We start from the raw sequence: 13,542 nt of genomic DNA on the forward strand, positions 1-13,542 counted from the left end.
TAACCCTAACCCTACCTCTAGCTAGCTAGCTACTACCAGTCAAAGTTGGTATTTCAAACGTGTTATCAAGTAGCTGCTGAATCTAATATGCTTCTCTATTTCTATTGATTAAATTACGAAGTGCGCTTTTGGAGCTTTTTTTTTTTTTTTTTCAGAACACAAATAACCATTATTGACTTATATGGGTTAAACACTGTTAATACAATTTTGCTATGAGTCAATGTCATGACAATAGACAACAAGACAGTTTCTGCCTTGGTAACTAATGACCTTAATCAGTTTAATCTCTCAACAGGATGTCGATGTCTCTGGCGTGTAAAACCATTCATGTGTCACCTTCACCTGGGCAATACAACTCTGATTCTGTTGAGGTGATTGTAAGCCAAAATGGTTGTGTCCAAAACGATCAAGGTCAGATTCTGGCCACTGAGCTCAACCTGATGGAGATGACTGATGTGGAGTACACACATCTTCAGCATATCATCCAGTCACATATGGAGGCACAGGCCACAGATCCAGACGGAACGGGAGAAACCCAGTTCAACTCTACCGTTTTCACCGTGGGCAGCCCGGTCCCCCACCCTACCACCATGAAAGTTGAGGCCGAATACACCGCGAGGTCACCCACGAACACTCCACCTGACGCCGCGTCAACTTCAACCGATGAGCAATATAGCATGCCTGACTCTAATCAGCAAGGACAGGTTGACATCCAACAGATTAAACTGGTACTGATCAACGACCCCAACGTGATATCTGGAGAAAGGACCCCAACCACTTGCGGAGAGGTCCCGTGCTCTGTGTTGGCTAAAATCAGAAATGCGGCGGATGCCGCCCGGGATCAGGGTGTGGAAACGTATGACGACAGTAGCGTACCACTACACTCTCGACCGAACCCACCAGCCCGAGTTCGCTTGGAGAAGAGGTTTAACTGCACCCCCTGTGACATTCCCAGACAACAAGACACTCAGTCAGCAGCTCTTAGCAAGTATGTTCAATTTAGTGACGTAAATCTGCCTTGCTTTGTGTTCCTGCAAACAAGCCACCAGTACAAACGCTCACAGCTCTCGATAAAATCTATGGAATTCACCTTAACAAATCGTTCTGTTTCAGTTTTTTGACCATGCTTCATCATTCCTCCGAGGCGCAAGAAGCGGCCATGCATGCTCAAACGCAGAAATGGGTGAGGTCAGACCGGGGTAATCCCATAGAGCTGTCTTACCCATATGGAGGAAACATGTTCAACCCAATTGCCGGCATCCGTGGTCAGGTAGGAGCAAAATAATTGCTCATGTGTCATGCATGTTCCACTCACTAAAGTTGAATCAAAAGTACATTGAATAGATTCATGCATTTTCTCCAGTTTCATAAAGGAAAGTGATTCTAACAAGTCTTATATTTCCAGGGGTTCGGGAATATACCACACATGCTTGAACCCAACAAGCATCCAGGATTGATCATTCCAAAGAACTTCACATTCACCTACCGGCAAGAGAAAGTGAATGAGATGGCACCATGCATGAATCACACCAACCCAACAGAGGATCAAGTGTGGGTGAAACTGGAAAGTAAGTCAGTAAGCGTGGTGGAGGATGGTACACAAAGTGGTGGAGGAGGTACACAAAGTATAATGGAAATCAATATTCCATTCGAATTCAACCCAATCACAGCTACCAATCACAGTATGTCATATTGTAAAATAAAAATGTAATGACTTTTTTGTCAAATGTAAGATTCCTTCACGTCTTTCAGGCGATGTTCAGGCCAGACCTGCACCGCCTGCTAAACGTGCAAGGATCCGTGGCCCCCGAAGCCTCAAGGCCCCCAACGACGCCTCAGGATCAGCTGATGTGAAAGGATCTGGCCGGGCAGGAGTAGGCACCAGGAAGAGAGGAGGGCCACCTGTGGAGACTAGCCAACGCAGAGAGAGGCACAACAGCAAGGAACGGGATCGCAGGTAACCATGCACACTCACACAACAGAGACCGACACCTTTACATACATGTTTGCATGTAAGTAATCAATCATATTTTTGTGGGCACAGCACTTTTTACACGTGTTTGTGGCTAAAATCAACCTGGACCTAAACTCTCAAAGAGTAAACACAATCAACACGCAATACTCTCACGCTGATTGATGTGCAGGAGGAGAATTCGCTTCTGCTGTGATGAGTTGAACCTGCTGGTGCCGTTCTGCAACCACGAGACAGACAAAGCCACCACCCTGCAATGGACCACGGCCTTCCTCAAGTACATCAGAGAGGTGTACGGAGACTCCATCAAAAAGGTGAGTGCCAACCACACTCTTAGACCCTTACCATAGCCTGTTTCTCTTTGTGGAGTTTTACTTCCACCAAAGTTAGCGGCCACAAGGGCTTAACTCATTTAGTGCCGAGGGGGAATAAAGTCTCCCAAATTGTCAACATTCTAGGGTGACTTTATTCACCAAAAATACATAAATGATGATGCTTCATTTTGTAGCCAATCAAAGTATTGTTGCTAGGTAAATACCACATGAAACACTTGGCAGTTGGTGAGTGTTCTGGTACTCTTTGGCAGTTGGTGAGTTAAGTGGCCTAGACCAACAGACTGTCATGCTACTGTCCAACATTGTATTCTCATGTGGTAGCCTGCTCTCCTCTCTCATACAGGAGTTCCAGAGCACCTTCTGTGGTAAAACTGGGCTACGGATTAAGCCCAGCGGTATTTCAGGCCAGGTCCTGGTCCACCAGGAGACACCAAACACACCAGGTGCCCCACAGGATGTGGAGCAGTGACCCCCGAAAACAACTCTATGGAGTTAAAATAATTCACCTATTTAATAATTTATTAATTTATTTTACCCTCAAGAGTGGCTATGGTTTAGCTCTGGAATGTTAGCTGTTGTACACCATCAGGTATTGCCAAAGAGACAGGCACATTAGTTCATTTGTTTTTTTTTACATGTTTACATGTTCATTTTTATGAATTTGGCAATTCTTTTCATCAGAGTGTTATCATTAGTTTTTCTTGAGTCAAAAGTGTTCACGGGTCATATGTCTGAAATGAGATTTGCTTCCAAACCATATAAGTGACAATAGTTAGAACAGGGGAAGGTTTTAGTTCCAGACCATGTACATACAGTATGTTACTTACAAACATGGTTTGTTTTCTCCAACTGCATTCCATGCACTCCGGGGCTCTTATTGATCAGGTTACTGTGTATGAGGAAGAATGAGACAGGGAGATGCCGTTTTTATACAACTTTTACATAATTGTGATTTTATTTCTTTTTTTCTTCTAGAGCTAACAAAACCATTTTGTGGTGTGAGTGTTTTGCAGAAAGTCAGGCGCAGGTGGCACTGTTTCTCTATGATATAAGACAAATTGAAAATACATTGTGATGCACCAATTAGATTTCAGTTAAGTAATACAGTTCTATTTTTTTAAAAGCGTATGTGCGATTGTAATTTTGGATTTTTAATGGATGTCTTGAAGAGAGACGTGTTAGTGTTGTATGTGTGGCAGCAATAAACCACAAAAACGCCTGAAAAACACCTCTGCATAGTGCAATGTTGTGCACCTGCTCCACTAACTAGAGACAATTTGATTTATATTATTTAAGGCCATAATATGACTAACATGTTCTGTTGTTTTGTATGTTTCTGTGCTATTCCTCTTGATTGTATTTGATATTTGAAAGTAAATATGACTTGATTTACTGTACTTGTCTTTGGTTAGTGTTTTTCTGTCTGGTTATTGATTTAATGCAAGGAAATTCAGTTTGTTAACTTGTAGAAAAGAGTAATGTTTTACTGAAAAGTGGCTTTATTTGTTATTTCTTACAACATGGTGCTGTGGCATCTTGCTGTACATACACAACAGTCACCCACAAATAATAAATAGTAGTATTTAAAGTCATGTATATTTAATAGTTACAGCACCGGTACATAGTGGATGTGTTCATTGCAAAATAAAAAAGATAAAGCACACAAATCGTTAATGAGTTATTCTACAATTACAATTTCTGATGCATCCACAACGCTTTCATATCTTTTATTTTCAAAAACTTCTTTCGAGGGGATATCTTCATCATAAAACATGTAATCAGAAAAAAAGTTAAACTGAAAACATTTTGAAAAGAAAAGAAAAACCTTTACAAATTGCTTTTTTAAAAAATAAAAAAAAATCTAGTCTAGCAAGGGTTGGAAAAGAAAATACTGTGGTTGCATCAATATACACAATATCACTTTTTAGGGCACTTAGGTTTTTTGCATTTCCTCTGACAGTGCACACAAAAGCTTGACAGGCTGTTTGCTTTCTGTCTCCTATTTTACATTTTGTCTGTTTGTCATGTGAGGTAACACTGCAGAAAGAACCTTGAAACGTGCATATTCACTGCAAGGACAAACAGTTGTAGTGTTTGGAGGGTTATTTAACAGAGGGATGTTGAGAAAGATTATGCGGGTGGGGAAACAACATGTACATATTTTTACAGACGTAAATGGTTAAAACAAAACAAAAAAAGAAGGGCCTATAAGCACTTTTCCAGTAAAGTTGTTTTTCAGTCATTTTTTTTTGTTATTCATTTTTGATGGTATTTGGAGCGACTCTGGTGTTCTATCGCACATTTGTGTCAGCTTTTCGTCCACTTCATTGATGGATGGAGTCTACATTTTTAGTCTCTCAGCTCTTCTATGACCTCCCAAACTGCTGTTTTCGTTCTTTAAAACTCTTGGGATGTTTTCTTCCTCTCAAAAGAATCTCACATCTCTCTGATGTTACTGTTCCCGTCTTGTTTTAAATATATTAAAGAGGAAGTTATGGAAGTTATCTCTCTCCTCTCCTCCCTCTCCCCCTCCTATTTCTTCCTCCCCGGCGTGGATGGTCTCAGGGAGAGGAAAGTAATGTTTAATGGTTCTTGGGATTGGTGGATTTCCCGGCGACTGAGGCCCCCTGGCAGACGGCAGTGTCACAGATTCCGGGGGACCCCGCGTGTCCGGTCCTGCCTGTCCGACCTGCCTCTCCAGGCTCGCCTGGATCTCCTACAGATCCGTCACGCCCGTCTTTGACAATGCCAAGTACTCCTGGGAGACCTAGGGGCGCAGCGTGCAGAGAATGAGCCAAGCTCCCCAACAGGAAAACACTGATAGAGGTATATTTTGGGGTAGTAGTAATATCCTGTGTTAATTCTACCATTCTAGTCCCAACCCTTCATACTGATAAGGTACACTGTCTGTAACTGACATACCTTGGTATCCTTGGTCTCCAACAGGCCCTTCAATGGCCTTACCGATGGTTCCTTTGTCACCATGTTCACCAACATCACCTGTCGGAGAGAAAGATAGCGTGTTTTAAACGACAATATATCATGGGAGCAGTGCGATCGGGCAAATATTGTCTGGGTTGACATAACCCAACCTGACCCCTGTCTCTCTGATTTAGCCTCATGCACAGCAAAAGGAGCTGCAAGGCTGGTCATTGTGGTCATCTCTCACCTCTGGGACCGGGATCTCCAAGGTCTCCAGGCAGCCCTCTGTACCCTGGAGGTCCACGGGCACCGGGATGTCCGATAGACCCAGGGGCGCCTTGCTTTCCTGCGGAGCCAGCGCGGCCAGGGCGGCCCACCTGACCTGGGGACAGGGGCCTCCTTAGGTTGGCAGCCAGCTGTGCCATCTGATCTGAGAAAGGGAGGACAGAAAATGACACGTTCTTAGTCTTTCATAGAAAATGACTAATTTCCGTTGTTGACCATAAGGGTTGCGGTCACACTACACACCCTAAAGCCATTTTAGTGCCCCAAAATTCTGATTGATAAAAGGCCTCACCATCAATCATTGATCCGCACAATTCCCTGATGTGCTGTTCGCTTGCCAGTTTACCCTGAAAACGGGGGCACAGAAAATTGTTACAAAAACATTTCTATTTCTATCAGCATGTGTCCTCAGAGATATCTGTCTCGACACTTGATTTCAGTTAATCAGTTAATCAGAGAATCAGAGAATGCTTTTCTTGGAACACTAAGTACAGTTCACTCTCCATCAGAGTGTGCATCAGAATGGTTACTCACAGGAACGCCAATCTTTCCAGCAATTCCGGGCAGACCCTGTTCACCCTGGAAGCCCATGAGTCCTGGTTTCCCAGGGACCCCTCTGGCTCCGAGCTCTCCCTGTGGTCCCACCACGCCCTTGGGTCCCAGCTCTCCACGCTTCCCTGACTGAGCACAACAAGAAACAACAACATCAAATCAATCATAGCCTATTGAAACTAAGAGTCTGTGCTCCTACGGGGGAGGGAATAGAGAGTGCAACAAACAGATCTTCTCCAACAAAGATACAAAAAGCTGAACTTTAAGAATGAATGAAAGTTATACTCTCCCTTGAGGGGAATATGAGTGGGAGGCACATATGGTGTGTTTTCTCACTCAATAATTAGTTTGATGAATACAACAACTACACAGAAGTGTGATAGTTGGCGCCAGTGAGAGTCAGTGAGCCACATCAGTGCTGTGGATGTAATTACATTAATTGTGCTGCGGCTTAGCGTTTCTCCCCTCTGCCCTGTGGGGATTCCAAAGAGCTGGCTAATAACGCTAAAGTAGCAATACCTCGCACTAATTAATCCACTTAAACCTGGAATGTGAGCTGGAGCCTCGTGCTTTAAGCACCAGCATTTACCCGAGAAGGGGAGAGCGAAAATTGAGAGTGAAGAGAGAGCGTGAAAAGAAAAGAACTCTAGTTGGGGACAGTGAAAGATGGTGAGAATGAGACTGTGGCAGAGAATTACTAGAATTACTAGATGGAAGGATGGCTTACCTCTCCTTTTTGGCCAACTGGACCGAATGGACCCTGAAAATTATGAAATATGGCAAAAGAAAATTCATAAAAGATTCTTAAAGCATTACAACAATTACATTCCCCCTGTATGGTACTGATGATACAATTATGCCATAAATCATATGGATTTACTTATCATTATAATTTTTCAGTAGATCACTGTACCGTGTGAATAATTGGATTCAATAGTTTTACTGATCTGAAGAAAAATAAGAAAAATACTCACAGGGTCTCCATTCTCGCCTGGCAGACCATCACTTCCTGCCATGCCCTAAACAGGAAACACAAGAACATTTAATAATAATAGTAATAATAATAATTATTAGTAGTATTTTAATTTGTATAGCTCTTTTCATTTGTACAATATCAAAGCACATATAGCTGAGTGCATTAAAACTAGAAAAACAAGCAAGAAAAATAACAAGGAAGCCCTGTCTAAAGAGCTGAGTTTTGATATGACGGAGGAGAGCGTCTGGGCTGTCTTGAGGTCCTCTGGAAGCTCACTCCAGAGGCGATTTATATAACAATAACTGGTTTTGTGTAAGGCCTTATAGATAGGCTAAATAACCCCGGCCCATCCCCACAGCATTTCATGATGACAGCAGACTATGTTATGATTTCAACATCTCTGCAACTCTTTTGCTCACATTGCTGCTCTGCCCTCCGCCTCCATAACTGTTCTCATGTCCTTTAAATGTAATCACTATAACTGTAATATATATATATATATATGCCATTTATCTGACGCTTTTATCCAAAGGGACTTACATTGCAGTGAGAGCATACATTTCAGTATATATGGTCCCAGCAGGAATCAAACCCACAACTTAAGCGTTGTTAACGCCACACTCTGTACCTTTTACTAACCAGGATACCTCCATGAGAGTGGTGTCACACTCATAAAAATACCAGCAGTCAGAATGTTAAATAGAGACTGTGGGAAGAGGTTTCTATTGCCTCTGGTGTAAGAACTGACCCCTGACTGGTTTGACCCGAATGGGGAAGCTGCAACTGTGGCACACGTGTTCTTACCATGTCTCCTTTAGGCCCTGATGCTCCTAGTGGACCCTGTGAGAGAAACAGAACGAAAGAGAGAGAGAGAGAGAGAGAGAAAACCGTTGAGTAAATGAGAGCCAGTAGATGTGGGGAGCAGCAGCAGTGCCCCTGGCTCCACGGTCGGCAGGTAGAGTGAGATGGAAGGGGGAATGGAGGGAGGTGTCGTGGGGTTGGAGTAGGGGATAAAGACCACTTTGTTCTGCCCTGGGCGCCTGAACAGGAGGCGGCTTTGTTACCTCCCTCCTGGGTACAGTACTAACACACACCGCTGGAGTCGGGGGTGAATGAATGCATAGCCTACTGACCAGGTTGTGAACGTACACTGCTCCGCTGTCTGTGGAGGTGGCTATGGAACGCATGTCTGTGGTCTTTATCTGAGCGTGTGTGTGTGTGTGTGTGTGTGTGTGTGTGTGTGTGTGTGTGTGTGTGTGTGTGTGTGTGTGTGTGCGTGCGTGCGCTTGCGTGTGTGTGCGTGCATGCGTGCGTGTGTGTGTGTGTGTGTGTGTGTGTGTGAGAGAGAGAGAGAGAGCTATAGGTTTGCTTTTGATCATTTTAATGTGAGACCTTGTGAAGACAGTCTTTTGTGGCCAGTTATATTCAAGGGATCTCCTTTGGGAAAGGGATTTCCACTGACAGAAATGTGTCCTGGTGTTGGACTCAGCCAACATAGGCTCAGTCAGTCAAGTGCTCTAATCTGGTTTAAAGGAATACAAGCAGAAGGCCTTGTTTATTCACACAAGGTCTGCACTGCGGTGTAACGGTGAGGGACTCTTGGTGATAGAGTGATGGTTAACAGGTGAAATGCCAGGTCTGGAGCGGACCCTTCAGAGAGGTACACGACCAGCAGGTGTTCTGTGTAACACATCTCACTCACCCTCTCGCCAAATCCTCCTCGGATTCCGGTTGGTCCGGGAAGGCCAGCGTCCCCGAGAGCCCCCTTGATTCCCTGTTGGACATGATATAGACAACATGAATCCCTCTGTTCAATTCAACAAGTTAGCGCCTTTGATTAAAAGATTGCATTGGTCAGTCTCTCAGACCACTTAACAATGACTATACAGTTAGAGCACACTTCACTTTTATACTAAGTCAGGGGATCTGGTTCTGATCACAAATTGAGTGTTTGAATCAACACAGGCAGTTTTTTTTGAATGATTTAATGTATTGAACGAAACTCTGTTCTAAGCACCGATGGCGGTTGCACATGGTGCCAATTCTAGCACTTCCCACACTGCTAACAGCACAATGAAAGCATATGGTTTATTGGTAGTGGTGAGACACTTCAGATTTTCATATGGGAATATATACCAGCTATTCCATATCCCGGCATGCAACTGACCTGGAAGCCTTTGACACCCTGAGGCCCGATGTTGCCCACTAGTCCGATGCCCCCCTGGGAAACAGATAACATCATGTTAGCGCGCCACAACAGGAAGCACATAAGAAATAAACAGGAAGTATATATCTCAGTTCAACCTCTTCCTCGCTCATCCAAAATGTTATTATTCCATCATTACCATGCGCGAGGTTCCATTAATGCAGAGTCACAGTGTACAAGGTTATACCTTCTCTAAGAGGTGGACAGGGTGGTTGTGTGGTGTACGAGGACGTGGGCTGCTGCCTGATCATATCATTTGTGTGTACGCTGTGGAATGCTTTGAAAGCGAGACTGTGTCCAGCAGTGATGAGGAAGTGCCACCTGGGTATAGAGCTGCTGCTGCTGCTGCTGCTGTCTCCTGCATTCCCTGGAGGGCTCTGATGTGGATCAACAGACAAAGACCCCTCTGTCCCTCTCAACCTCTCTCCCGGGTCCCTCTTTCATACATTCCTGTCTGGCTCAACCTCAGCCGGCCACTGAAGCAACAGCCATTTTATGGTGTACTTTTAGAGAGTTACTGTACTGTACGTACTTTTTACCTCTTTTTTTGTCTACATCTTTTTGTTAATAAAAATCGAAAGATAAAGATTAGAACTCATGGCACCCTAAAGTACTTGGATGTATCCTTATAATACTGCTGGGGGATATGGGGCTATATACTGTATTTTCTTGTGGGAGTGTGAAAATATTCATACTGTACGTTGCTAGGCAACCGTCTCCACTTTAATCAGTATTATTTTTATTTTTTTTAATGAGGTACATATTAAAGGCTCAATCATCCTATATTTTAATGAGCTTAGAGATATAACTTCTACACTGTCTTATATGTCCACATTAATATATACGGTGAGCCTTTCGGATTTCTGCAATGTGTCTTGTTTGAAGAGTTTTTAGACTGAAATCACTGCTACACTCACACTTCGGGGTGGGGGGGGGAAAACGACTCAAAAGTCTTGTTGGCAGCTGAAATAATTTGATTTGTGCTTCTGTCTGTGCTCATGTTTCATTCCAGTCCACTTAATGAGAGAGAGGCAGACTCATGAATAGAATATGTGTAATATCTGTCAGTCAGATGGATGGAGCAGTTTGGGTCAGCTCTGTCTCGCACAGTGTGTCTGGCCCCAGAAAGATAGATAGTCTAAGCACGTATATTCTTACCATTAGGCTCAATTTCAGCCTTTTTATCTTGTAATTTGATTGTAACTAATATTATCATCATTTTCAGGTCCATTCCCAGTATTATTGTCCATTGACAAGTATTCAGATTAACACTCCCTGGAAGAATGGCATACTATGGCAGTGCCCTACCCATAATGCTTAGTACATGACATCCATTCTTTGCCATCTACACAGGCAGTGGCGGATACATTGCCATGGATACGGTGTTGCACTATGGCCTTGACTACTTACAGCCACTCCTCTGGGTCCAGCGATGCCCCTCTCTCCTGGGATACCGATGTCGCCCTGTGGGAGGAGTCAAGTGCAGGTGCAGACAGGTGAGAGGAGCTGACACAGGACTGACGTCACACAACAACGTCCCATCAATGTCTCGTTAGTCAACACATAGATCCATAGAACCCAACCCCACTGCAACCCATCAGATACATACAGGAATACCTGGCTCTCCAGACGGTCCTGCCTCTCCCATCTCTCCTGCATCGCCCTGGGGAAGGGGGGAGAGGGGACAAGTGCACAGAATGGTTGTTAGAGGGAGGTTATCAGTGGCTGTGTGATTCCTCTGATTATCATTGTCTTTATAACATGACTGGCGTCCTGACTTGGCTGTGCATTGTTGTCATACTCACAACTACTGCTTTGGATCCCTTTGATCCAGCCTTTCCTTGTAAACCCTGAAATAAAATTGAACATAATCAACATGACTCCATGGTAACATCCACAGTGGCGTAATGCTGTGACTTGGGACTGAGGAATACACTGTAGGAGACTGAGGGAATGCTAATGCTACTGTTGTGGCTGCCAGTCGAGGCAGAGACTTCAGTAGAATATCGTACTGTGTTGAAAGATGCAGTCATGTGTGCCACAGGGCACAGGGCTTTGGGGACACTAACAGTGTGTGACAACATCTTCATCATCTTGAGGAACGGTGACTGTTCTCAGAGAGCACAGAGGTTACTAGCAACATCGGCCAGTGCGTCACTCATGTGTGGGCGGGAACACGGAGGCCACAGGTGGTCATGAGTTGTGTGTAAAAGAATCAGGGAATCAGTGTGTGTGAGAGATAATCTCCCAGTAGGGCACAGTAGGTTACTAAAAGGTAGTGGCATACTCATGCACAGTGGGACACAAACTGATAATGTCAAGCTCTACACAGAGACCAGACACACTGAGGGATACTCACAGGAAGGCCGTTGGGTCCTTTCTCACCGGGCACACCATTCCGTCCGGCATCGCCCTGGCAACGCAGAGAATCACTGTCACTATGACATCAGCCATGCCGTCAATGTGGGGCTCATGGGGAAAAAATTAAGCAGAGAGCATGCTGGGAGAAAAAGTGGCCCTTACCTTCTCCCCGTCTAATCCTTGAGTGCCGTCTTTCCCATCTCTGCCAGGAATACCCTGAGGAGGAGACAAACACTCAGTTGCTGATGGATCTGAGAGTTGGGATGTTATTTTTCATTAGAACTTTTTATTTCAATTCAGGCACTTAGGATAGACACTTACGGGCTCCCCTTTGGGTCCTGCTCCACCATAACCTCCCTTTGGACCAACTTTGCCCTGTTGAAAAACAACATTGAACATTTTATATTACTAGCAGTGATATGTTTCCAACAGGGCGTAGGCCCTCCTGTATACATCCTGTATACAGTATAAATACAAATGTTGTATCTCCAAATGTTGCATGTATTATTTACTCACAATCTCTCCTTTTGGCCCTTTAAATCCCTCTGGTCCTTTCTCTCCAGCATCACCCTGGAATCATCAAATGACACACACAGAGCCTTTTATTGATGAGACCAAATGGCCTAAACTGAACATGACGAAACAGACACTAACACCATATGTAGCCTAACATGTTATACACTCCACAAAACACTTTACAAACAAGGAGAGACTCACTGTCTTTCCGATGACACCAGCAATGCCTGGTTTGCCTCGGAAACCAGTCAAACCCTGAAAAGAGGAAAGGAGGAAAAATGAGTATCACAACGAGGAGAACAGAATGCACACACAGCTTCATCAGCAGGCGGTCCATGTAAGTGATTTGTTAGTGCAATTGGTCAGTGTTGGGTGGTCTGAGAGTCGTGGCACTTACCCTGTCTCCCACTCCTCCCATCGGCCCCTGGAGGCCCCTCAGACCACGAGGACCCTGGGAAACAGCATCAGAGGATGGTAAGAGACCAATCAGAATCAGTTGCAACCATCAGGACCAATCAGTCACTGAAATATTCAATCAGCAAGATAGGGACTAAAGCAGATGACAATGGGCAGTGTAAACATACAGCAAACAGGTGAAATGGCGGTGTTTGGTGCATGTGTCAATTCTGTATTCTCTGTTGTGTGTGTGTGTGTGTGTGTGTGTGTGTATGTTTGACTCACCTGCAGACCCACAGTGCCAGGAGTACCTGGTGGACCAGGTGGGCCAGAGTCACCCTGGGAGAGGAGATGGGACACATGGTTAATGCCATAGAGACAACAACAACAACAACAACAACAACAACAAACAACAAACAACAACAACATACACATGTATACATGTGAAAATGAAAAATGAGCAGATGTGTTTCGTCTTTTCAGTCAGATATGCTGTCATTGTTTGGAAGCACACAAACCTTCTTTTCCATCCTCAGCATGTGAAGACATAAGATAGAAACATTCAGTATTTGTATAAACACTTAAATGCTGATAAAAGACTTGCTCCATGAGATTTCCCAGCTGTCTCCTTCCCATTGACCTCACCTTCTCTCCATCTTTCCCAAGCTCGCCCTTGTCTCCCTTGTGTCCTGTGTGACCCTACATGAACAGAGAGAGAGAGAGAGAGAGAGAGAGACAGAGAGAGAGAGCGATGGTGGGAGAGATATGGAGGGTTAGACCAAGAGAATGAGAGAGAAGGTTGATACAGTCAATCTTGCTTTTCATGTTCCTGAGAAAAGTCTTTATTTGCAGAGTGTAGATTTCAGAAGTTTCGAGGTCAAAAGTACTTATGTTGAGTCAAATAGGCCTCATCTCACCTTGAATCCAGGCATCCCAGGAGGCCCAGAGGGACCAGGGGGACAGATGGCAGGACACTGCAGGGGGACAGAGACACAACACTGACTACAACACAGAGAGGGAG

At 44.3% G+C, this 13,542-nt stretch overlaps 2 protein-coding genes across 2 annotated transcripts in view; one reads left to right on the forward strand and one right to left on the reverse strand.

Annotated features, from left to right (window-relative positions):
* Positions 1-296: 296 nt before the first annotated feature.
* LOC310808061 (transcription factor-like 5 protein) lies at positions 297-2,776 on the forward strand (the record flags this gene model as incomplete). Its single annotated transcript, XM_083674762.1, has 6 exons — positions 297-988; positions 1,114-1,270; positions 1,406-1,568; positions 1,753-1,957; positions 2,145-2,286; positions 2,651-2,776. The coding sequence occupies 6 exons, from the start codon at positions 297-299 to the stop codon at positions 2,774-2,776; spliced, it is 1,485 nt and encodes a 494-aa protein (XP_083530888.1).
* Positions 2,777-3,747: 971 nt separating this feature from the next.
* col9a3 (collagen, type IX, alpha 3) overlaps positions 3,748-13,542 on the reverse strand; it is an 18,517-nt gene continuing 8,722 nt past the window's right edge. Inside the window, exons 11-32 of the mRNA XM_083675812.1 lie at positions 13,439-13,495; positions 13,167-13,220; positions 12,807-12,860; positions 12,523-12,576; positions 12,327-12,380; positions 12,126-12,179; positions 11,931-11,984; positions 11,772-11,825; positions 11,608-11,661; positions 11,054-11,098; positions 10,858-10,911; positions 10,659-10,712; positions 9,210-9,263; positions 8,745-8,816; positions 7,847-7,882; positions 7,041-7,085; positions 6,794-6,826; positions 6,049-6,195; positions 5,807-5,861; positions 5,477-5,659; positions 5,230-5,307; positions 3,748-5,074 (exon numbers count right to left, since the gene is read on the reverse strand). Of these exons, the coding sequence (XP_083531938.1) occupies positions 4,890-5,074; positions 5,230-5,307; positions 5,477-5,659; positions 5,807-5,861; positions 6,049-6,195; positions 6,794-6,826; positions 7,041-7,085; positions 7,847-7,882; positions 8,745-8,816; positions 9,210-9,263; positions 10,659-10,712; positions 10,858-10,911; positions 11,054-11,098; positions 11,608-11,661; positions 11,772-11,825; positions 11,931-11,984; positions 12,126-12,179; positions 12,327-12,380; positions 12,523-12,576; positions 12,807-12,860; positions 13,167-13,220; positions 13,439-13,495 (1,530 nt within the window). The 3' untranslated portion in view covers positions 3,748-4,889. The remainder of the gene's footprint in view (positions 5,075-5,229; positions 5,308-5,476; positions 5,660-5,806; positions 5,862-6,048; positions 6,196-6,793; positions 6,827-7,040; positions 7,086-7,846; positions 7,883-8,744; positions 8,817-9,209; positions 9,264-10,658; positions 10,713-10,857; positions 10,912-11,053; positions 11,099-11,607; positions 11,662-11,771; positions 11,826-11,930; positions 11,985-12,125; positions 12,180-12,326; positions 12,381-12,522; positions 12,577-12,806; positions 12,861-13,166; positions 13,221-13,438; positions 13,496-13,542) is intronic.

Source organism: Argentina silus, assembly GCF_951799395.1.
Source record: "Argentina silus genome assembly, chromosome: 8".
Lineage (NCBI taxonomy): Eukaryota > Metazoa > Chordata > Actinopteri > Argentiniformes > Argentinidae > Argentina > Argentina silus.